The 26,032-nt window shown below is 37.5% G+C and overlaps 1 protein-coding gene across 4 annotated transcripts; it reads right to left on the reverse strand.

The window, feature by feature from the left end:
- Positions 1 to 1,306: 1,306 nt before the first annotated feature.
- Positions 1,307 to 25,531, reverse strand: LOC145204337 (uncharacterized). Of its 4 annotated transcripts, none has more exons than XM_080076846.1 (30): positions 25,281 to 25,531; positions 23,684 to 23,798; positions 23,261 to 23,367; positions 23,090 to 23,199; positions 22,726 to 22,785; positions 22,291 to 22,328; positions 21,787 to 21,844; positions 21,332 to 21,436; positions 18,574 to 18,659; positions 17,704 to 17,823; positions 17,033 to 17,129; positions 15,083 to 15,180; positions 14,694 to 14,763; positions 13,844 to 14,031; positions 13,202 to 13,323; positions 12,937 to 13,102; positions 12,156 to 12,448; positions 11,237 to 11,408; positions 10,792 to 10,842; positions 10,576 to 10,731; positions 10,109 to 10,285; positions 7,907 to 8,023; positions 7,412 to 7,514; positions 6,754 to 6,816; positions 6,562 to 6,628; positions 5,899 to 6,164; positions 5,673 to 5,803; positions 4,809 to 4,937; positions 3,695 to 3,753; positions 1,307 to 2,184 (listed from the first exon to the last, which is right to left on the reverse strand). In XM_080076846.1, coding segments are annotated over exons 1-30 (3,435 nt in total). In that variant the 5' UTR covers positions 25,391 to 25,531; the 3' UTR covers positions 1,307 to 2,183. The 4 variants fall into 4 exon arrangements, with proteins under 4 accessions (XP_079932972.1, XP_079932971.1, XP_079932970.1 ...); XM_080076845.1 differs by having other exon boundaries at positions 10,792 to 10,839; positions 14,694 to 14,796; XM_080076844.1 differs by having other exon boundaries at positions 14,694 to 14,796.
- Positions 25,532 to 26,032: the final 501 nt, after the last annotated feature.

Here is a 26,032-nt window from a genome sequence, read left to right on the forward strand (position 1 = left end):
GGTCCAATGGCTTCTAACATACTGTGCAAAGCACCGTAAAACCTCAGGTGCTATAGGTAAACATACGACTCGTTCCTCTTGAATGACAACGACAAATACACAACAAGTACTTTATCTGTGGCAAGCTAAAGCCGCTTAGAAACTTAAAACTCAGCAGTTACAGTAGCCGCATAATTATCATTTTAACAAAGCTATTAAACACCTTTTAAACTGTATGCTTATGCCAATGCTATTGTATTCGAAAAGGAACCAAGTATAAGCTTACATTTGAGTTTGATTGCTTGCGCGGGGGCAAAAGTTCCACCATTTACATGTAAATAAACAAGTTTGTACAGTTTAAACGTGATATTAGCAGCATAAAAAGTGTAAAATTACTTTTGTCAGTGGCAATGAAGTCACATTCTTTTCGTTAGTCAACAAGACTAATTACTCCTACATTAGAAATCCTATCTCTAAAATATTTTGTGTATGATACCTTTCTTGTAATGGTTCCTGTTTTGAATACCTTGGCATATGTTCCTCAACGGCCGAAACTGTAGTACTGTCAACTAAAACTTCTTGCCTAAACCTGAAACTTGCTCGTTGCATTGAAACGGCGCTTTTTGATACGCATGAACAATCATGCAACCATGCGAAACGGCAACAACATCTTGATCATAGAAATTCAAAGAGTCCAAAGACCGATATGTACGGTAAATCTCGCGTATTTGCATGAGAGAAAAACGTTGTTTACAGTTAAAGTTGTAAATGAAGGTTTATTTGCACTTGCGTGGGTGGATAGATTTCCAGGAACTGCTCTGAAACAAAAGAATATTTTTACACAACGGTCGCACCCCGTTGGATGACAACAGCGATTGTTCAAACGTCTGCATGATGTATTCTACATACACAAGTTATCTGGCAGTTATGTTTTTAACATTGCGCAACAATTTTCAATTTTTTAGTGTTATAAAAGTCTACATGCTTTACATAGATCTTGAGAGCGTTTGTGTTTTCGTTTACCAAGCTAAAGCCCAATTGTTATGTATTGTGATGTCAAAATTATGTGTTGTCATTCAAATATTACTTACCTAGGTATTTCAGTTTGCAGTAACGACTTTCTATTGAACAACTAGTCACAAGCGAGCTTATGAGGTAAAAACTTGATGAGCATTGGTTCAACATAAAGTATTGACAACAATTCCCGATTGGAATTGTTAACAATATGCAAGCCCACTACAAAGGCAACAAAAAATATGAATGTGCTTTTTATAGTCACCAAAACTTTCCCGTTTCATTAAACAGAAGCTTTAAAGAACTCAATATGTCCTGGAACAAAGCGACCGCATAGCTTTATTGTGATGTCACAAAAGAACAAAGGCATTGTGCACAATATAGAAGTTCTCAAGTTAGAATATACGTTACAATGAATTCGGAATATAAAGTTGAAGAAAGAAAGAAATAAATGTGACCCATTTAAGTTGGGGATTGTTTAAAAGCTTCGAGTGCAGAATATCATTCAATATTGTGGTATTACAACCAGTTTGTACTACATTCAAACCATCGAAGACAAAAATGATTCGAAACATAAATTTAGAAGCTTCTATCTTCACGTTGAAATGTACGGAAATATAAAGTTTCTTGATCGATTGCAACCTTGGCAGAAATATTTATTATTTCTTTCACATATATTGCAGATCAATAGCTTACTTTTATGGCCTATAAGCACTTTTGCAGTTAAACACACTAGCAAGAAAATGTATGTACGTATAAGAACGGCAATGACAGGAAATAAACATGTGGTGCAAAAGTAGAAATAGATAAAGCCCATTTGTACAACCAATCAGTGTATGCACATCAGCTATACAGAACCAAATAACAAATATATAGTCAATATATCTCAATTTTGTTAAGCAATGATAATTTTAAGCACTGTCTGCAGCTTATCATTTATTGGCTTAATGCTTTTACATACTATAATGATTTTAAATGGAAAACTATTTTCATGCACATTTGCCATTTCAATACAGTTTACGCATTTGGCTAAAGGGTCTTAAAATTTGCACTTGGAAACTAAATGAACTGGTTGAAACAAAACAAGTAACAATGTGGAGATTATGGTTTCGCTTTCGGTGGTTTCCCTGGAGGCGTATTCGGACAAAGGGATCTATTACGTCATCGTCAAAACCAAATTCACTTTCGTCTCTGAAAAGTTGACGGATTGTTAAATTTATGATGAAGTATTTTCTACTTAAACCCGAAAAATCTACTGTTTTGTGTGGTACGTTAAAAAAGCCAGTTTAAGAGAATATAGGTAAATAAATCTTGTAACTTGCACATAGCCCCTTGCTGTATATCGCAATAACGAATTAAGCAATTCTAAGCATCTATTCAAAGCCACTTTCCCATAAAGGCGAGGCACAGTAAAGGGGTTTAAAATCATAATTCTTGATATTTTGGTCTAGCCAACATGTTTTTGGGGTGTTATTTAAGAAGTAGGCAAGACAATATTTAGGGGTTGTGAGGAATTATGTTACTTTGTCTGAGAGAATTTTCCACATACAACCACTTTTTTTTACAAGAGTAAGGCCGGGGGACTTCCCCCTTCAGCGGAGTTTGGTTTGTGCTGAAACTTTCGGCTCCATTTCGGTGTTGAGCACATTTGTATAAACTGTACAGGCCTGTAACTGTACAGAACTGCTATTGATAGGACATAGTACTGTTTGAAAAGTTGCCTTTCAATTAAACCACGGTTAATCCGGACCAGTTTCCGTTGTCGATTAGTTCAAGTTTTACCACATTACGAATCATTTGTAGGCTACCTCAAGTTTTGTCTTAATTATGAGAAGTTTTGAATTAACCGAACCCGGTTTAAACTTAAATACACAACTATACTGGAGATGGTATGAAATATTTAAGGTTCATCACTTTATGATAACAAAGACAAGAATGAATGGTGTGTAAAAAAATGGATGTCATGTAACAAAAGATAAATGGTTTGCCACATGCTTGTAAAAAAACATTTAAAGAGTTTGAAATATAGTAACTGTAGGCAAGATTGCTACACGCCGAGACGCAAGTAAATGTATACAAGATACATTTAGTGGCCCTGGTGTAATACTTTGAAACGTGATAGAACTGCCTGATAATAGAGGTTAGAGTAGCGTTTCTCAACCGGGGCCCATGTAACTGTTTTTCGGTAGGTTACCATAAATATAGTGAAACCTATCTATAGCCAACAACAGAAAACCCGAACTTTAACAACTTTGTCAAAATGACATTTTTTAGGCATTCTTGTGTTAAACAAGACAACATCCTCTGTGATACAGCCCTTGACTTCAAGTTTCACAAGTTACTATTCACTTTTTTGATGAGCAGAAGGCCACGTGCTCTAACGATTAATTTATGAAGGACACTAACTCAAAAGATTGGGAAACATTGGGTTAAAGATTCAGGATAAAAATGGTTTCCTTATCAAACTGCTAATATTAATGTTAGTATAATTAAACACATATGTATACGCTTGGAAGTTGCAAATCACAGAACCTGGAGCATTCTTATGTCACACTTAATGTTTCCATAATGCTCTTTGGCACTTCCAGCGGTTGCTAAGCCAAACGCAACTTCCTACGTAATAGCAACAATTACATCACACCGCGATGACGTAAGCCAAGCGCAAACACGACTAATTAAAGCTTGAGCCAAAAATACCAACCATATGTGAAGAACGAAGGGTCGCCTCTTGGAGGAATCATCTGAAGAGGTTTCCCTTTCCTATGCGTTACAAATTTCGAGTTACTGAACACTTGAGGTGATAGAGAGGTGTCGGTCGGGCCTTAAGCGTGATTGTGACGTCATCAAATCGATGATGTCATCACTACAAACCGTGCAACGGGCAAGGCAGCGAATGAAAAACAGTAGTTGCTAGCGAACGTGCATAGTAACAACATGCGTTTAAGCAAAGAGAAGCTTTCGCCTTATTTGGTTATTTATGGCAGATTTAGACATCACTTTGTAGGCGTAATATCATGGACTTGCTATTTTGGCGAAGTTATTTTGTTGACGTTTTGCAGTCTAATTTAAAGAATCAAATGGTTTAAAGTGGTGCTTTACTACATTGCCGTTTTACGTTTAAAACATGATAAAATGTATTGACATGATACATTTCGCGAAAGGGCTGATAACATTCTTTTTATTGTAGCATTATTTCAAAGTCATAACAAAAGGTTTTTACACAGTATAAGTTAATCCAGTGTGAACCACGCGGGAATTTGTGTCACAATATTAATCTCTTACTGGTTGTCTGTGCTATGTGTTATTGCTGCATTTGCCATACATGAGCTTAGAAAAAGAAAGTTCTCGTTAGCATAAAGGTTAATTTCTGTTCTAACAATTACATTAAAATGTTAATCTAAACGATATTTTAGCAAACTAATTTGTAGGGGAAATTAGATTTGAATATCGACTAAAAGGGTGAGTTAATCGGTCTTTTTTTGTGCCACACACATTCCTTTATTAATATGTTACAAAACTGGTAGATCAGGTGTGACGCAACCCCTGATTCGAGAAGAAATGAAACAAACCAGCAGTAGTAAAATGATGAAACCCCTCGGTCCGGTTATGTTCTGTCTATTTCTCCCAAATTTAAGCAATATAGAAAATAAAACTAAAAATAAATAAATGATGAACTATATGGACTGTGACGTCATAGTGGCATGCAAAAAAAGCAAACAGTCGCGTGATGAGACATGCCAGAGGTGAAATGATGCAAAGCGATTGTGGAAGATGTGATTGTGATCGCACAATCAAGAGTGTTTGTGACGTCATACCTGGAAGGTGATCTGTCCTTTTTGATCAGGAGTTGACGTCATCACCATTCTGCCTCCCCTCATCGTGATTGACCCCCTAACCGGGTCGTTACGCTCCAGTGGGCTCAACTCGCGGAGAGGCTTGTTGACCTGAGGGAGAATTTTATTTCAAGTAAATTAGTTTTCTCTTTCAAAAACACAACTATTAGATATCTTCAGTGGTGGGATTCAAATTTTTTTGTCAGCAGGTTCTATCACAAACGTCATATTTTTCAGCCGATTCTGTTACAAAAAGTCAATTGACTGTAACCAGTAATGCTAACCGGTTCGCTGATCTCATAAAATTTCGTGAAACGGTTCTATAGAACCGGTGCGAACTGGCTGAATCCCACCACTGGATATCTTGTATATCGCTAACACGTTTTATTAAAGATGTTTTGTTTTTTTCCTATTGTTAGCATTAGTGCTAAAAACTATTACAATAACGTACGTACACTTTTAGCAAGTAGACATAGAGTTGTATGTCTGGCCGGGCTTTTTGGGTCGGGTATACGGTCTTAAGTTTGATTAGAATAGGCTTGAATCGGGCCTGACTTCACACTGGGCCTTTTTGTGTCATAATACTACCAACTTTCCGGCCGAATTCGGGCTCTGTTTTTTAATCGGACCGGGTTTTGGGCTAGTACTAGGTTGCACTCATGTCAGGTCCTCTTACAGCTCTACGCCATTAAAAGCAATTTCGAGTAAACTTGTTTCTAGCATTCACTTTAACATGCAGAATACAAAAGTCGAAACTCAAGGCAACCAAAAAGCCTGGTATTTTACGTTGATGAACTTAAACATGAAATATTTGCAAATATTTGCAATGAAAAAATATGGAATTACCGGGGAACTTTTCAACGGTGAAGTCATTTCCTTTTTGAGGATGAGTTTTTCCACATTCACTAAATCCGGTAGCGATGTCTTCGAGTCACGTGCCTCCGATGAAGTAATCGACCTGCTTTCGTCATCGGCGTCTATAGAAATCAAAAACCCAAACATAGAAATCAAACCCAAACAACGAAATCAATTTAGGCAAACTTAAGGGATTTTATTTTATCGCTTTCACGACCTGAAGCCATGGTAGAAGTATCTGCGTCATAACCAGCTGGTCGGTCGGTTGATGACGACATCATGGAGCTGACGTCAGAGTCCGAATCATCGTTGATCTTCGGTGACGTCATAGCCCTTCTACCCTTGTTGCCGTTGAGTTTCGGTGATGGGGATTCCCCAGCGAAAAGGGAACGACGTTGTACGACGGACGGAAGTGACGTAAGAGGTTCGTCGCCGGAAGTTTTTATCGCGCCAGGTCCGCTAGGGGTCGCTACAACCGATGTTCTGAAATCGAAATGCATCCTTAAGGTTAGATCTACGGCATATCTATCTTGGATATTTTACTCTGTAACTAATATTATCTGTGCCCAGAGTTGTAAACGGGCCCGAACCCGATTCGTTTTTGAAAAGCCCGTTTTGGCCCGAAAGTTTGATGGGCAAGCCCAGACATTAAAGCCTCAGGAAAGACCAAGACAACAAACACAATAGACAACTGGTCTTGAACAAGGCGTTTTAGGCTGTTTGACATTAGGTCAAGTCCAACAACTGGCTACTTAGCTAGTTAAATTTATTCAAAGAATACAGACACAGAGTGTGAAGTCAGGCCCGAATCAGGCCCCGTTGTTTTTAGAAACTAAAGCCCGAAACCGGCCCGACTTACACCTCTGTGTTGGCTTATTACCTTAGTGGGGTTGACGTGTCGCTATCACGTGGTGACAAATCGTCCGCTGATTGGCTGGCGCTTCTATCTGTATAACAACCAGCAAGATTAAATTCTAAGGCTTATAGCTTGTTGTATTTGATTTACATATAACGACTAAGATCAACAAATAGTTCACTAAGACAAGTTTAACTGATAAGAGTTCCACTTTACCTGCTTCCAACAGCTCAGTAAGAGAAACTTGTTTTACTTGGGTTTTCTGTTTCTTGTAATTTGCTGCAAAAAATACAATTTTATGACTAAACTCTGAAAATTGACTTTTTGTAATCTTAGCTTTTGGAAAAGAATGTGAAAAAAAATTATCAAAGAACTTAACAGAATAATTTGGAACACTACATACGGATCTGTTAATAAGTTTAATGGTGAATAGAACGACTTAAATCAGTGGTTCTCAAACTTTTTTGGGTTGCGACGCCTCTGGGAAAGTTTTGTGGGCTTGCGACGCACCAGCGAATAAAAGTTAACGAGGAAACTTATTATTGAAGTTGTGTTTATTGATACAGCAACATAAAGCCACGAAACGGAACTATTGTGCGACGACCCTGGAAAATGGAAACGACGCACCAGGGCGTCGCGACGCACGGTTTGAGAACACCGGGCTTAGATAGACGTAACTGATGATGGCATAAGCATTTCCGGAAACGTTTAAAAACAGTATTTTCAACCATAAAAATTTCATTTTTTAACAAAGCCGTTATTTTCACTATTAAACGTATTAACATAATAAAAAGTAGAATAAAACACGAAGTTAAATAAAGATATTTTACGATAGTGTAAGTTATTATAATACATCTTATAAGGGGTCACTCACCTGGGTCAACTGTGAACCCCACCCTACTCCAATCCTTCTTAGCTGGGTCTGGTCTAGGGGTTACCTTGGGTGAGGGGGTGGACTGTGACTTCCACTGGCGTTCCTGAAAATTCAAGAAAACCTTGCAATCCTTGACGCTAAAATAATGAATTTTGCAATACCAGGCGATTTTGCAAGCGACAAACATTTGCAAAAACATGCAAGTACTTATTTGATCATTGCTTTATACAGTTATGGATTATAGTTCCACAAGTCGAAACAGTGTGTACTGTCTGCAGCTAACTTAATATTGAATCGGCGCGCAAAAAGTTAACCATCTAAAGAGGCCGAAAACGTTTACTATACTTAAGCTAACATTGTAAAGGCACGAAGCCATAAATGATGAGCTGTGTGCACTGTCTGTAGCGTATGCTTAACATGTTACATGAAAGGCGTTTCGGGCAACGTGGTGTTAAATAAACTTTAGGTTAATTGAAACAAAAAATTTCCACCTACCACAACTTGGGGAGCAGATACTGGGGAAATATGAAGCGATGATCTGTAAACTCGACATTTTTCTCCGGATAATCCAGCGCTCTTTAAATGTGCGATAATTCCGTCAATAGACTTGACCTGCGCAGAAACACTTAGGTTTGTAAAAACTTTATGAAACCTATAAGAAGAACAATTTCTCTACTTTGCCATTTGATGTTTCAGTTTTAAACAGCATTTTATTAAAGTGTATAAACGAGTGTAACTGATGTGGCTCCTCATATCACTGATGAGGGCATAAGCATTTGCCGAAACGTTTGAACATAAAAGTATGTCGCTTTTTACGCCTACGTACTTTAAATATATTACTGTCTGTCGCGTTTTCATAAGAGGAAAACAATCGCTCGCCATCATACAGTAAATATGGTAAAGCATTCGGTCAGATACAAAAACATATTTGGTAACTTCTGAGATACATCAACATTCTGCTATAAAACAAACCGGTAAAATATCCGGAGACTTTAAAATGTTTGTCTTGTTTCCAGTTTTAACAGCGTTGGGGCACAAACAGTGGACAATATAACAGCGCTTTTGCTCTCCAACAGACATTGCCATAAGACCAGATAATTTACCGCCTATTTTACTTGTTTATTTAATTTTTGCCCGAAATTTAACATTTTCAAGCAGCAAAAACATAGTTTCCCTATTTACAAGTGCAAAAGTGATAAAAAAACCCATTTTTTAAACAAAAACAAACATCTATATAAATTTATTTTATAATACTGAAGTAACTGCATTAGTTCAAACTCAATTGTTCTAGCATATGTCATGTGGGAATGCTTGAAAGACCAGGTCGGCTTGATTTAGTACAACACTTCTAATAGGCCTGCTGATGTACTGTGATTTCACATAGTTTAAATCTACCGTATTCTGTAAAAAACTGACATTTTCTTTCTAGCATCAGCTTTAGCGACTTAATACCTTTGCATCAAAACATAACTTAGAACCTCTAAACCTTTACAAGCAAGGGCCCTTACAAGTGAAACCGATCTTAATTACGACACGATGAAGTAACTAGTGTGTAAACAGTCTGTCTAAGTAAAACAAGTAACATCCACGTTATGCAAGCTATACCGGCTTCTGATAGCTCTACAAATTCCTTGAGCATGATCGCTAAACAAGCTTGACACAGCCATGATACTCTAACTGCGACAAAATCAAGTTTAAACTATTTGCCAATGAATATGACATGTTAATGTTGTCTGTCGTTTTGACCGAATTCTAGCGCTAAAGCGAGATATTCTATGTCGAATATCGTGTAAATATAAACTGCTATGTTTTCATGTTGTGTTAGTGTATAGAATAAACAGTGATAACATGCTAAGGGGCGTTGCTCTATTGAACTGCAAGGTATTTGTGTATCGTTAGGAGGATAACCCTGATTTTTATGAATCTGATATTATATCTGACGTTACTGTATGCAATCTGCCTGATAAGATATAATCTGACGTCAGCTTTACTGCTCCCAATGTGCAGTCAATGAATGCAAATGGTTATAAGGGGGCTTTTGCATGAAACTGATCGATCTCGGAATATTAAAAGATCAATATTAAATCGCTAACTCGGATATATATAGTACTTTTACTTCAAGCAAATATAGATTTAGTTGGTTTGTTCATCAGCAAAAAGTTTTAACTACGATGTTAGAAAGGATCTAAAACGGATTTTGCTTTACACTATCATGGCTATTTCATAACATAACAGGATAACAATCGTGGTTGTTAACGTGTGCTAGGATCCACAAGTAAAACAGTAGATCAACAATGACAAAACAAACAAGTTTGAATAACCGTTCTAATAAAGCTTATATTTGAACGATAAAAATATTTTTGTCATTTTAAAGCTTATTAGGTCGACATAAACACATTTTATTGACAATTGGAAAAAGTAATATGCCAAATCGTTCAATAACTTATTTGTCCGAGTAAGATAAGGCAACTTTAACGTTAATAAACTATTCCTCAATATTTTTTGAAAAAATTACGAAAACCTATACCAAAAAAACGAAGAAAATCTCACTTTAAAAAGCAAAATAAAGGTACAAATGATTAGTAATGTGGTAAGTCTTAACCTAATCGACGTCGATTAATCTGGATCTTCACCTAATTTGGACAAGTTTTTTGGGCCAAACTGGTCCGGATCAACCGAGGTATTTTAATATTTCACCTGCATATCTTCTTCATTGTCAGTACTTATATATTTTTCTTCCCTTCCGTCAGCTTCCTCCTGATTGGTCCACGACGAAGTGATTTGATTGGTCGGTTTATCGTCCAATGAGCTTCCGCTGCTTGAGCTCGAAGTTTCACTTTCATTTCCCGACATCGAATCGGAATCACTCAGCTCCTGCAAGACAAGACCTAATTTTGATCCAGTATAGCTTTATATTGACTTCTTTGCTGGCATTTTTCGTAGACAAATCATGTTAGGACTGTACACTAACTGCTTTGCAAAGTAATTAAAAACTTTAGCTATTATGTAATAGGCAAACTAAGTAAAATGCCTTTCAGGGTTCGGGTTTGGGCTTGAGTTTAAAAAAACAAACTTTGGGTTTTGCCCCAATTTCAGGCCCAATTAGAACTCTGTTTTAGGATATAGTTTAAAATTGCAATTTGGTACAGAATATGCTGAGTCACCTCTGCATGTTTTATTTCCGCTGACTCATCAGCCGCTGTTCGTTTCTGTTCCGCTATGATGATGTCATAATCATTTTCCGTCGTTGACGAATCAGTGGCCGTTAGGTCATCTCCTTGAAAAACTTGGTTATTTTCCGAAGCAAATCGAACCCGCTTCTGAAAATAACCAACATTTTTTTCTGATGTAATTTTTTATATTTTTCATTTTTTTGTTACCTCCGACCCTGGTGACTGAATCCGATTTTCGAATTCTTCTTCGTTTATCTGCTGAATTCATAAATGGAAGTTGTTTTTGAAAGATACTAATATTATGGTAATAAAGCGAAACATACACCTTCAAAACTCAGGGATAGTTGGCTTATATATTTTTTATAAGTAAATCCATTGCCATAAAATTCATCATAATCTTTAGTTCATCAACTTAAATCTATGGACATAAGATCCATTATAGCGTTTAGCAAGGAGAAAGATTGACAGGGGTGGGATTCGAACCCACGCCATCGAAAAAAAATGACTGCTGCCTTAACCCAGCGCCTCAGACCACTAGGTCCATTATAGCTTCCAATAACCTAACACTGGATTATTCTAGTGTTAAATTTTGGTCTAAACTAAGTGCATCCCTAGTAATTTAAAAACACCCTTACTGAGGTAGTTAATTTACCTCAATTTCGAGACTCTCGTCTTTGTGTTCGTCCTGCCGCTCGATAGCGTCCGAGAGTACTTGGTCGAACGCCTTGTTTTCTGTGAGAATCACGTGATTAGATTTTAGCCTCGGCGCAGGCGTCGGTGACGCGGATCGGGTTACGTCTCTTTCGGGAACGAGAATCGTCGAACTGAAAAACAGTCAGGAATTATTAGCTTCAAAACATGAAATTGAACATAACACGCCAGACCCAATGAAGACGCCAGACCCATTGAAGGCGCCATACCGAATCAGCCGGTCACCAAGCATTCACCACCATATAGCAAGGCACTGACTAGAAAAATCTACCCTGTGGTGGGATTAGAACCCACGACAGGAGCCTTTGCGGGACTCACTGTGCGCCAATGAGCTACACAGGCTTAGCGCGTAAAATTAATTGAATTATGCCCATATATTCATCTTCTGTTTCGTCTTTACACCATGTGTCCCATATTTCGTGTTATGTCTTATATGTATTTTTTGTGTTTTTGTGTATGATTGAATTGTGATATGGTACAGCCTAATGATAACCCTTAGACTCCTGCGTCCAACAGCGCAAAACAGGTCAAAGTATTTGGCGCACACTTATTGGTTAAGTATTTGGGAAAAGCAAACTTATTAATACTCCATTGACCACAGTAAGTTAAGGGATGATTCAAAATCAAGTCCAAGTTTTGTGTTTTACATCAACTAATAACGACAGCACAATACATATTCTTATGCTAAAACGAATTTTTTATTTAAAAGTTTAACAACGGAATGCTTCTCTCAAATGCCTGATGAAAAATACTGTTGCAAAATTCATTAAATCGCATGATTATCTAATTAACTAATTAACTATTCTAATTAACTATCAACCCAGTCTTACAGAACGAAAAAAAGAAAGTTCACAACCAACCGCTTCTTGGGTGAAATTCGTTGGCTCCCGTCCAATGAAGAGTTGCTTGAAAAAGTGTCTGACTCCTCTCCTCCATTTATCCTTCTCCCTCTTGCTCCTTCTCCCACTCCCCCTTGCCAGCTCTGCACCGAAACATCCGACTGATAAGCGGAATCGTCGCTAGGTCGTTTCGACAACGTCTGGAAAGCAGCAACCGTTGACGTAAGGGGAAGCACCGACTGGTACAGGACCTTGACATCACGTGACTGTGGAACAATGGCTTCTTCTTCGATCGGAGGAAGTAATAGGGATTCCTGGGTAAATGAAATAAACAACTGAAGATAGGTGACTTGCTTGTATAAACGGTTGTAGGCATAAAAATAAACGCTTTTTAACTTACAATAGCTTAAAGCAGTGGTTTCCAACTTTTATCGACGAATTTTACACTTAACAAATCAAAACATTTTCATTCCTCCATATTATACTACATAGTAGATGCAAAACCATACAAAGATTATTTAAAATTGGGTGTTTTGTCAATTTACAGGTTATATTCCCAGGGCTGAAGTGCGTCTATTTAACAGACCGCATATGCAAATGAAAATAAATTCCTCCCCTCAAGTTTTGAAAATCCTCCCTTGGTAAGAATTTCTCCCCGGTTGGGAACCACTGACTTAACGTTTTGCATGCAGTATGCAATTAAACGAAATTTGCGCTCAAACAGAATCATATACAATTCTCTTTTATAACATAACGTATTAAAAACGCTTTTAGCCGAAGCAAAAAGACTTTTTAAACTCACAGCTTTGTAAGTTTTTTCCACAACCAACTCCTGGTTCAATTCCTGCAAGATGTCATCATCAACTACGTCACAAACTGATCGTTGTTTCGTCACAACCGGTTCTGGTTCGGCGATTTCGCGTTGTTCCTCGCCCAGACTTCGCGCTGAAATTTCGCTGAACTCTTTCCTAAAACAAATTATGACGTCACAATGAAGTAATTGTGACGAAACAGGTCGTAACTAGCGTTTTGATAAAAAAAATATAAAATTTCAAAGGTTTGCTTACGTCACTTTGACTGGCTGCACCACTTCTTCGATTTTGATGTCATCAGAGTCTGATTGTGACGCAGAAAGGTCGTATGCAGATGGGGCGTCGGTGGTGGGAAAATAGGAAGGTTTCGACGATGTCTGGGTAATTGGTATGAAAGTAGGATTACAAACGATATACTCCAGACTAAAAATAAAGCTTTATAACTGCCAAAGAGTTGTACATAGTAAATACATTCTACTGCAGACCTTAGCAATCGCTGTTGTTGACAGAAAGTGATTTGCCGTGGGTTCGAATCCCACCGCAGGCTAGATTTTTTTGCCTGCGCTTTGCTACATGTTGGAATGCTTGGTGACCGGCTGTTGAATGTATGTCCATGTTAGCTGATTAGAACTGGCGATTTACGAAACTGACATGTGCAGCATACAAGGCAGGCAACTGCGCTTGTGATTCGACTTTTGTCGGGGTCACCGCTGAGCGCAGTTCAGTTGGTAGAGCGCGAGTCCCGGAAAGACTCCGTCGTATCCCACCGCAGGCTAGATTTTTTTTGCCTTGCCATATGGGAATGCTTGGTGACCGGGTGATTCGGTATGGTGCCTTCAATGGGCCTGGCGTACTATGATTTGTTTTAAAATACTCTCACATTGACTGTTTTTAAACCTTAAAAAATCCATTTTGTTTCGCTTCTTTTCCCGGCACGATCCAATTCTCCCCACCAACGTCATCACTCTCACTCGTATCCGAGCCGCTATGGGAAGATTTTCTCCCGAACGACTGCTGATCGACACCAACCGCTGTGAATTTAATCTCTGTGCTGAATTCTTGTGGTTGATCAACCTCATCTTGATCTACAATGTAATCGTTGTTGTTTGTGATTATTTTGTTGAAGACACGGTATTTTGCAGTTGGGCAATTAATCTTTAGAAAATGGATAGACAAAAAAATCACTTTTTCAAGCCTTTAAATGAGGGGTTCCCAACCTTTTTGCGATCTCGTACCACTTGGACGCTCTTTACTGCCACGCGTACCACTTCTTGCAGAACAACGAATTTCATCGAATCTTTATTCCGAAGAATAGTATTGGCCTACTTAAGTAACACTAAAGCACCACAACTCAATTGAATTTTTTTGTTTACTGTCCACCAATTGGTCAACAAAACCAGATAAATATATGATAAAGATGTGAATCTAGGTTGTTGTGAAAAACACGAAAGCTACTCGCGTACCACCTGAAAAACCTTTGCGTACCACTAGTGGTACGCTTACCGGAGGTTGGGAACCCCTGCTTTAAATGGTTCATTTCAAATATCAAAGAATTGCGATTTTACATGACATTTTTAGCGTAAAATCGGCCACATTTGTGTCGCAATTTCACCTTGCTAAATCTGTTTCAGCAGAATACAGGCTTTATCAGAAAACAATCTGAACTCTGGTTTCGCTTACAACTCTGGTTGTGACTAAAATTATCGATTAAACGGATTTATTGTGATCTAAGTTGCAATTAACTGACCCATGATTTGAGCGATTGCTGAATCGACTTCTGCTCTTGCAATCATTTGATCTTTCTTCAAAACTGTTCCCTGCACAACAGTACGATGGTCGTCCTTTGAAAGCTGAAACAAATAACCAGATATGCTTTGTTAAATTTAAGTAAAAGTCATGACAGGAAGAAAAAAAGTTGCAACTGTCGTTTATCACAATAGCGGTACAAAAAACGCTTGAGCGATGAAACTTGTTTTGAAATTACTTTACAAACCTTTAAAAAATAGTTACTAAAATTTAACATTTAAATCTTAACATTAGCGTAAGGCCCAAGTCAATTTTTTGCAGAAACACTGTATCAAAATATTTTTATGACTGTCCTTTTAAATGCCGATAACAGTATGCACTGTGGTTTACCTGGTTTGTGTTGAGAAGATTTCGAAGTGATTCAGGACTTAGATTTCGCATTCTCTCTGACAGCGGAGTTTTCACACTGGACCGAGATCGCAAAGAACCTTTATGGAAGAAACTGTGAGAGCGCAGATCATCGAGTAGAAAATCAGCCAAACACGATCTCGCATAATTAGAAGTGACGGGTTTTTGCTTTTTGTACGATGAATTCATAAGTAGGCTACTGAGCATAGAAAAAACTACAACAGCATGATAAGCTATTGCATACACTTTAATCGACTGAAATAATAATTTAAAACCCTTATATGTTAAATCCTTATAACTTTCTGTTGGACAAACAATATATAGACCACGTTTTGTTTGTAGTTTTTTTACTTACCGCCCTTGTTGCTTTATAACAACTTTGTGTTTTCAATTTATGTCATTACCTTGATGAAGGTGTCTCGTATGGGACATCGAAACGTCGGCATATTATAATAAAAACTGCTGGATGAGCTTGTTGATTCGTTATGCCCGGCAGCAACGGTTTACTCAAACAATATATAGATGTATAAAATAGCTATTGCTGCCAGGCATAATATATAAACTAATATTGCTCATCCAGCAGTTTTTATTACAATTAGTCGATGTTTTCAATACGCGACGCCTTTATTACAATAATGGCATAAATTTCACATACATAGACGAATTGCCAAAACCGCCTAAAATTCAATCTGTCGTTCTTACAAACATATTATTCACCAAGCAAGTAAATATTTTCTTGCTATAATTTCCAACTGTTCTTCAAAAACACTTATTACTGCAAACTGTTTATTTTTTCTTGATGTTTGTACATTGATGCTGTAACACTGAGCCGACAACTTTTTTTCTTATTAAACGTACTATATAGACGAATTACGGTAAGTAAAAAGGTCTTGAGCGTTTTAATTTTCTGTAGAACTTACAAATACATTTGCTAGCTATCAGCCAGTTTGGTTTGTAGCGTTTATGAGTCACAATGTGTGGGACTTTCCCTTATTTCACACGAAGTTCATTAGTCAGTCACAATTTTCCCGTCCAAAGTACAAACACCGTGCACTGACGCATTTCTGACCAAAATTGAAACAACTTTGTCCAAGCTCTTTTCAACCACAGGTACAGGGTTTTTTTAAGGTTTGGTTTGGGTGACCGCTAAGTAGTTTTAAGAGACCGCAACTGTTTCATTTAAATACCAAAAAATAGCCACATTTCAAATTTTGGGAAACCGCTGGAGAAATTACCGCTGGAGAAATTCCACTATTTTGCAACTACTATGTATTGGTGATTTGCCAATGGCCTGTGTTTTGACAGTTTACTTTACTCGGCCATGGACACCACAAATACAAAGTGAGTATGGCACGAGAAATATTTCTCTCTCGGCTGAGAGACGTTTCTCCCGGTTGAAATAGGCTTTGTCAGCAAAAAAAACTTCTAAAAAACCTCATAATGGACACCTTTTTGGCACAAACTAAATCATTTCTCGCAGCATACGGAGATGCATACTACTTTTTGACATCATTTTATAAAAAACGTTCTTTATGCCACAATTCCATTCATTTTTACTGCAGAATTTCAGAACTTTAAAAATACGTTTTTTTTGTGATGCAATTCTTACATCTGCCTCATTACAAGTTTTATGTCACAAGCACTAACCTTCGAAAGGCAAACATTTGTAATCCACTACATCTAAAAACTTGTAATGTGAAGCAAACTTTGCTAAACTCTCAATTATTCCGACATGAACAAAGACGCTCATATTCTACAACACCACACATACTACATCCCAACACGCTGGGGTTCGAACCTATGACTTTCAGATCTTATATCGTTCACACCTACTAACACTTGCACAAAATTGCTGCATCTTAAACAACCTGAGCGTGAAAATTCGTTAATACTTCCGTGTGCTATCCATCACGTGATCGGTGAAATACGTACCAGACTGAATCGATTCGCTATCTGAAGCGTCTGTCATGGTTTCGGCGTCTCTTAGTGGAGATCGACTGTTTGTCATAATTCCGCTAGGCGGCGCATCCTGTGAAAAATATTTGTTCACATTGGGGATAAAATAAAACAAAACAGCCCTAAAAGCATTTCAAACAATACATAGCAAGATGTGGCCCCTTTATATCACTGATAATGGCACGAGCATTTGCCGAAACGTTTGAATAATAAAGCATGTCGCCTTTTCCGTCTATTTGGGCCGTTGTACTGTTTATTAAACATTAAGCAAGATTTAAAAAGGAACTATTTCCAACAGTATATAGTTTTTCAGATGAAAATAAGCATTTATTATAAGTATCAAGGTATATTATAAGTGACAGTATTCGGCGTTCAAACCAAACTATTACCGGTTTTAAAACGCATAAAAAAACATTCAATTTGAACCCCAGTATTTGCTTGTTTTTTTTTCTTTTTTCTTTAAGGCTTTGTTCACGGGATTCGAACCCAGAACGCTCCCAATTACGCACCACGGCCAGGTTTTCTATCTGCCTGTAAGTTAAGCGCCCCAAACCATTCGGGCATACTTCTCGTTAAAGGGTTAAGGTTAAAAGTTGGAAACAAATATGGAGTAGCATTAAGTAAAAGCTCATGCAGCATTTTTGAACCTGTTCTCCAACTTTGATAAGAACAGCCCTTAGAATGCTTTGTTTGTGGTCTCGCAAGTATCTCCGCATGAGGGCGTTGTCGTCAGTTTCATCGTCAAAGTATTGATTCCCGTCAGAAGACTGCAAGCGCAGGAATACATGCAAGAATAGTGGCATGCAGAATAAATAAGTAAACAAAAACGCGTGTGAAATATGTGATAACTTACTGCTGCCTCATGCGGTCAGTGTGGAAAGCGATAAAGCAGAACCCAAGCGATATTAATTGTGTCATAAAAAGGGTACAATAAAAACGCTATATTTTTCGAAAGTAGTTAGCGTATGTAGCAATATACGCACATAAAATTGTATTTAAACTTCACTCCAAAAAATGACTTGAATATCCCGTCGCCAGAGTTTAAAACCGCAGTTCTCAGCACCGAAATTTACAGGCAAATGCTCAATTATGAAGACAGTGCACACTGTTATGACCAGGCCATTGAACAGATTTAGTCGTGGCATAGGTTTTCAGCATGTTACTCCAAGAAAACTGAAGACCCGTTAGATGGCTACATTGCCAATACGGCCGATCTCTCGTCACCAGCTGCACCGATGAGACCTTATAGGTCGAAACAGGGTGCACTGCCTGTAGCTTACTTATTATTGTAATGGCTGAATGCTTTTGCAAATACCATGTTCAATTTAAAAAAGACATAAAAGTTAGCGTGGGTTAATAGCAAAACGCTTGGTGTTATGACTGAGTTAATTTTCTCACCAACATATTTCCCAATGCATCTTGAATTTTTACGCTCATCTGTGTATATCACGTACATTGTGACGTCATTATAGTTCCAAATTATCACGTGACTAAAACAACCAATCATATTCACTCACCGTGTCCAGGAGACGCTCGATTATTTCTTGAGCAAGTTTCGACGAATCAGGAGGCTCCCTTTGATCACGTGCCTGGGTGGCTTTTACTGAAAGCAAAATGGAAATGTTACAAGGAAAATGTAAAAGTAGTATATAGTTTGTTGGTCATTTCTGATGTTCACATAAATTGGTGGTTCTCAACTCGTTTCAGGCCATGGACCACCAGCCTATTTGAAACCATTGTGAACCATTCTATTTTTTTAGGAAGTTAGCATCCAAAACAAGTATTTTGGGCAAAAATAAATATCCTAAAAAACCAAATTTTGAGAAGTGAAAATAGTCGACAGTTAACATTATCACTAAACAGATCATCACGAAATGTATTGGACGTCCTGTGGACCAACCCCAAAAATGTTGAGAATCACAGGATTAATATTGAAAAATTAGCGTCAATTTTTTTTATCAATTTGCCTGACTTTACAGTTCACACAATAGCATGTATTGCTTTTCTTCTCAATACTTCACATTTGTTTGGAATAGTTTTATTTAATGAAGTGCCAAAGTATATCAAAATACAGTGTATTACTGTATTAAAAGTAGGGTTGGCAAGCCGGTCAATTGACCGGTCAAATACTATTTTTAATTTCAAAAATAAAATGTGGTAAATTTTCTTGGACTTGCTTTTTGGTTGTTGAAAAGGGTAATTTATTTCTAATACCCCTCAGGTAGAACGGTTTAAGGCATACTCTTGTATTAATAAGTGCTTTTTAAGCTAATGTAGATGTGCTTTGTTCATTTGAAAAAAATCCCATAACAATTAGGAGATACTTTTCATTTGAAATTAAGATCTGATTTACGTTATGGCAAACTTTGCAAGGTTTCCAGTGCAATTAAAAAACATGGATCACTTCTAGCACCGTTTTATCTTAATAAATTTGAGTGTGATAGGTCCATGAGGGGAAGTTAGTTCATTGGTATTTACTTAGGCATTTTGCAAATGTTGCACATTTTTACTGACAGATAAAAAATCTAAGTAATTTAAACCATCTGTGTAAACTTGTAGGTCTACAGTCCTTTTTTCTATAGTTGATCCAAAAATTGTTTGTAGCTATATATTTAGCTTATAATTGCCCAGAATAGATTTTTGTAGATAAGTTACTGTTCAGTACTTATTGGGATAAAGTACGTACATATCAAGCTTTTGTATATTCCTTTTTTGTCATGAATGGACAACAGCTTAACAGCATAAATTACGATTTTAAGCAGGATAAGCGAGTTTTGCAGTTAAATCTCAGTCAAAATTAGACTTTAATCTGATGTATATAGAATATTATAAGAATCCAGTTTACAAATGTGATTACTGAATGAAAATTACAGACACACAGGTGGGGCCATTGATGAAATGAAGCATGCAATGCTGTTGGAAAAGTCTGTAATATAATATAAACTGAACATTTCCTATTTCACAAACAAATTTACATAAGTTGAAACCTTCATTTCCATTACTTATGGTTTAGAAGAAGATTTAACTTCAACTTTAAACTAAAATTGCAATTTAATAATGTGAATAGTATTTGACCGATATTTGACCTATTTGACAAGTATTTGACCGGTCAATTGACCAGATTTTATTTGACCGGTCAAATGCCCAACCCTAATTAAAAGTGCTTCTTAATCCCTGTGTCACGACCCAAAATTGGGTCTCAATACGATTCGTTGAGTCGTTGAGTCGTAGAGTATGGTCGTTCGCATGTTAAGTCTAGGACGAAACAGTTAGAAAGCGACGCACTTGCTCGCGCGTTTTGACTTAGGGAATAACTTGCAGATAAAACGTGCTACACAGAGCCAAGCAAAAAGCCCCCGTCGACCGAAAGTGCGCTTTAAATAGCTATGCGGGAATTCTGTATGTTGGTGGTGAAGCATATCGCGAGATAAAATAACAGTAACCAGACGACGTTTGGTTAACCTGAACTATGCCACGTTTTCTGCCATACAACGATGCTTAACTGTTAAAATCGAAACCCAACTCATGCTTCTAGCCATTCGATTACAGCAAACTTCGGTTAATTCGGACCCGTTTGGATCAAAAAAGTTGTCCGGATTAGGCGCAGATCCGCATTAACCGATGTCGATCAGTTCAAGCCTTAGCACATTACAAATCGTCGGTACCTCGAGGTTTGTCTAAATTAGGCAAAGCTCCGGATTAATCCGCTTAACCAAGGCTTACTGTATTTATGTTTCTTTACCCCAAACCTGTTTCATAACCATTAGTATTTGAGCGCTTGGCGAACCCGTTAATCCAGCTAGTAAGGCACAAAGTTTGGGGTGAAAAACGTATTATATTTAAGATGGTAGGGTACGACAAATGTACTGCGCATAAATTTCTGGGGCTGCTTGGGTTTATTTTTGAAACTCGTTGACCCAGACCTAAACCCACTATACGTCAGAATGCTGGGTAAGACGCTCGGGGCGTTTCCCTTATTTCACGCACCATGAACTTTGCGCGAGAGGAATGCAAAATACGCCACAGACACCTCAGAGAGGGGAAGTTAGCGAACAGAAAGGATTTCAACCTTTCGTAACTTAACCTTGTGAGAACTGAGATCACCTTTTGAACTTTTGCGGTTAGAAAATATGCTAAAATGAACGCAAACAGTTAAGAGGGGAAATTGTGTACGGGCTACCTCTGGCACAGTACAGTAAGCCTCGGTTAATCCGGATCTTCGCCTAAAGCGGACAAATGTTTTGGTCCAAAAAACATAGTCTTGATTTAACTCACATTCTTCAAACTTGGGTAGAATCGTTGAAGCGACGACGTCTTCGATTTCCTTCCTCATCTGTGATTGGTCGATGATCACGTGATGTTGGTCAGCTGAGTATGTCTCTGACAAAAAAAGCAGAACTTGCAAAAATAACAGAAAACAATTAACAAATGTTCACCAACCCTACGGAGACCACTAAGGATAAATTATGTCTTTACAAATCCAGGGCAAAAGTATAAAAGAGCTTTTATTATACAAATATAACAATTAAACGCAAATTAGAGAATTTTTGTTTTAATCTGACGCAAATTTACTTAAACACGATACCACTAAAGGGACTTTTTATTGGCAATTTTGCATAGCCGACCCGAAAAACCTTTATCATTACAGCATTTCTTTGCCCTAAGTTTGCCCAGTTGAACCGCCATGTTATTTTGCCTATAGTGTATGTATAATCACAACAGCATGTTACCTGTAGTTTGAACTTGTGAATGTTTCGATTCTTCCTGTAACACGTCATCAACTTCATCCTGTCAATCAAAACAACCTCATGAGTAAAACGAATTTGCTGAGTGTGCAAAAGTTCAACAAGCGGACTTCCAACATACCGATAATTACCAACATCATGCTGCAATGTGGCAGACATAATTAATCCGTTACCAGCTTTGAAAGTTGGACAACTTCAAAAAATTTTATACAACAGGTTTTAGACTGGCTGTAGGTCAACTTTTTAACTAGTACAGTACCAACTTAATTACATAATACACCAAGTTATTTTTATTGGTGAAAATATACAAAATGCTTCTTATTTAAAAAATTGTAAAAATTGGCTTTTGGGCGACTGGTACCATATCTCTTAAAAACCGGTCAAATTCTACTGCACGATTGCCAACGAATATTGCCTTAACTAATAATGGGAACCAATACAGTACACCGTATATAATGTTATATCATGTGGAAAATTACAAGTACTTACAATGGTATCCAAGTCCCGTGTTAAGGAAATTCGGATTTCTGCAAAATACCAACATATTTTAATTTAACAAAAACAAAACAAGGTTGCTTGAGGTATGTATAATGTTGTGACAGCATTTGCACTTGTTGCATGAAAGTAGTTGGGTATAGTTCGTTGTAGCAACTATTGCATATTAAACTGTGCTAGAGGGCATTTCAAGGTTACAAACCCTGTCAAAGGCAACACAAACATGACGTCAAAATTCCGCTACGCAAAACACATTTGCCAGAATAGCTATAATGTTTTTAATTTACATTTCATGTTATGTCTGCCAGCAAACAGTTTATTTGTATTTTAACATTGAACAAAGTATGGGCTATTTTACCGTAAAAGTCGATAGCTGACTTTTAATTCATAGTAATTATTTTCTTTCAATGTAAAACTTAAATACTTCACCTTCGGTTCTGACATCATCGTTGTCATGGAGACGAGGTGGTTTCGGTGGCGGGGTGTCACCTGGAAATTCGGGCATATTAGATATTAGCGTGCTGTGTAATTCAATTGGCTTCAGCCGAAACGAGATTCATGTAATTCAATACTAATGGTTATGTGATTTTGATAAGCACCATATGTGACTTGCGTTCGATATTTTCGGAAAAATATTTTGCTGTTAAATGAGTTACTAACGATCTAAGCGGCTAAAACTGAACATTTTCGCATGTTGAAAACATTTGTCAGAGGCCGAAAGCATGACATTTAGAACTAGCAATCATTCTTGCAAAAAAATTCATCACTAATTGGTTAAGATAAGATGTATTACCTCCTTTCTTTGTCTTGTAAAACTCGCGAACAATCTTTGCCCCTCCGTGCCTTCTAAACTTGTTTCTAAGTCGTGCATAAAACCAGTCCAGCGATTTCCATTCAACATCCCTGCAAGACAATGCATGCGTTCTGAATTACAAATGAACTCTATGACGTCACAATCACTTACTTTTGCTTGTGGCAGAGCAAGCAGGCGTAGCCCTCAACCAGTTTGTCGCAAACTCCGCAAGTGCTTTTGTTCTTGCAAAAGTAAGACTTACAAACCGTACATTCAACCTGCAATGAGATAAAGATAAAACTGAGATAAAAGAGGTGTGAATTTAAACACAATAACGTTAACAATGCCTAGATTATGCAATTGGAATTGACGAGGTAGTGTTTTAGCTAGTGTCCGGAAAATAGGGCATACAAAAATGGCAACAATGTGAAGAAAAAAACATATCCTTGTTTAAATCGATCTGGATAAAGTGGCCAGAACCGGATTATGGTTAGATTCAAGTTTTAGCTTAAGTTGGAGCCTTAATTTTGGGTCTATACCAAACAACTTTTTATCAAGCAGAAAGAGGTCTAAATTCCTTTTCATATGATTTACCTTTGGGTTGAAAAGCCAAATAAACGAACTTCCGCAGATGACACAAACTGTTTCGGGGACAGCCTGTTTTTCCGGGTCTATGTGATGTTTAACGTCAATCTCCTGATTCAGCTTTCTGAACAAAAACAGGAAATGTCGTAAATTAAGCGTCAGTGACAAATGTATAAACTTTTTAATCGAGTCACCCCACAAAAACGCAGTGCATTCTATCAATCCGCTCAAAATAGGTCGAAAAACATCGTTATGGCACGTCAGGCCTATATGAAGGCGTTATACCGAATCAGAAATATCTAGCCTGCGGTGGAATTCGAAACCATGACAGGAGTCTTTCCGGGCTAAAACATCGTTATGGCTAATAAAATTACCTTTTTTTGCAAATCCTATAGTTCGTAAGTACAGCAAATGTAACAAATGTAGGTGAGGGTGTAGGTATTGAATTATTGCTGGCTGTGTTTGGACATGGGAAAAATCGTTTAAAATTGCATTTATAATACAATGACACAAACACGCAGTTGAAATTTATTAAAAAAGGCATTCCACACAGAACAGCTAGCCTTTTGTCGTTCTGTAGCATGTTGAAACAAATTCAACCACCCAACGGTTTAAGATGCGCTGAGGCGTTAACACCACAAACACACGGAAATACGTTGTGTCTATTTTCAGCTCTGCACCTCAAACAATTCGTTGTAGGACAGCAAATAAGCATAGTGGAAAAATATACTACTGTGTGCCGAAACGGCTAAAAATGTTTCGTTACAGCGCTTTTAAAAGTTCACCTTTCTCCTGAAAAGACATAAATCTCGAACACCGCGAGGCGATCGCGGGCTAAAGTCTTTGTGACGTCACAATCACATTAAAGCTCGGGTAAAATTTGCTTTTAGGGCTGGGTCGGGACTTGGTGTGCTCACACTGTTGTTTGCGAAGACGACGATTTTACATTCCTTTACCGTGGAACTATGCGATGCTTTACTGTGCTAACGGGGCAAAGACACGAACCCCGAATTCGAAAACTCAAGCCACATTACACGAGATTTATCCATTAAATTTTACGTTCCAAGTTGGGGGTCTAAGTGGTATTTGTCTTTTGCTAGCTGGGATGCCAATTCGTTGACGAACAACGTTGGTTGAACAACAATGACGCATAATTCTTTAACTTTGCGTAAAAGGAATTCGGTAAACTTATCAGACCGTCGCACAACACTTCTTTGAGTGGGAACATAATAATATATCTGTTTATTACATTTAACATTGTGAAATAAAGATATTGGGTCAACTGCTATTTGCTAATACTGCCCTCCTCTTTATTAGCACCGACAGTAGCACTAACTTTGACAAACTGTTCGTTCTGCGGGCAAAACGTTATCTAAGTACGCTTTTTTGACATAAAAAAGACAGTGTAAGTTTACACCGGTAAAACGAAAGCATGTTATAAATGTGCAATCGAATGGACAAAACATTTATTGACTAAGTTACATGGCATCAACTGTTGTCTAACTCTAACGAAATATTTTTTTGTTACCTTGTCTTTTTTGGAGGGTAGAAAATGTATTTTGCTTTGGTGTTTAACTACACAAGCATATAGCGAAAAAACTCTTACCCGATTCTCTCATTTTCCTTCTTTCTTAGGTCAAAATCTCTTTGAATTACTTCCAAAATGACTTTTTGTTCCTCGGGTGATAATTCACTAACGTCTACTTTACGTCCCATGTTCAACTACAAGGCGACTTGTGACAAACTGAATAACTTTGCCGATTTCCTGGGTTATATTTCGCAGTCACAAGATTCTAATCAGATTATACATGGCGCCGTCGTTACGATACCAGCTTTGCCCCTACTTTACCCTGTGTATAGACCTAGTAAAAATGTAGGATTACTAAACTGACAACCAACAAGCAACTGCAATTGCCAACTTGTCTGGATTTTCAGCAAAAAAGTAAAAAAGTTCTACACAAAATTAAGTGTAAAATATCATTTCGCAAAAACGGCAATTACAGAAACAAAGGGCTTTAATCAGTGACTGTTTAAATGTCACTAGGATGAGAATAAATACAAAAAATCAACTTCCAAAATCCCACACTACAGCCACGCCATATCTTGACAATTAACCATAGCGTTATGAGTTTTTTGTACAAGGCTTGCTTCAAAGGCTCCAAGAAAGGAAACATTAAGTGGTAACCTTTTTAAAAACATACATTTCTTCCGTTCATTCGCATGTTTAATTCCTTTTTAAAGCTAAATCCATCTCTTTCAAACCACAATCGACTGGTTAACTGCGGTCCCTCTAGAAAATCATGCCAGAATACAATCTTATCTACAGGATTTTGCTGCACAATTTGGCTATTTCTCCCT

The sequence above is a fragment of the Phallusia mammillata genome, chromosome 8, assembly GCF_965637545.1.
Source record: "Phallusia mammillata chromosome 8, kaPhaMamm4.hap1.1, whole genome shotgun sequence".
NCBI lineage: Eukaryota > Metazoa > Chordata > Ascidiacea > Phlebobranchia > Ascidiidae > Phallusia > Phallusia mammillata.

What these genes read in the sequence shown, in the direction of transcription:
- LOC145204337 (XM_080076844.1), bottom strand. Translation starts at nt 25,390, where the DNA reads ATGGGACGTAAAGTAGACGTTAGTGAATTATCACCCGAGGAACAAAAA. An exon ending in TTACAAGACAAAGAAAGGAG is followed by an intron (nt 22,786 to 23,089) that starts GTAATACATCTT and finishes CCGAATTTCCAG; the next exon opens with GTGACACCCCGCCACCGAAA. An exon ending in AAGGACAGATCACCTTCCAG is followed by an intron (nt 3,754 to 4,808) that starts GTATGACGTCAC and finishes TGTAACGCATAG; the next exon opens with GAAAGGGAAACCTCTTCAGA.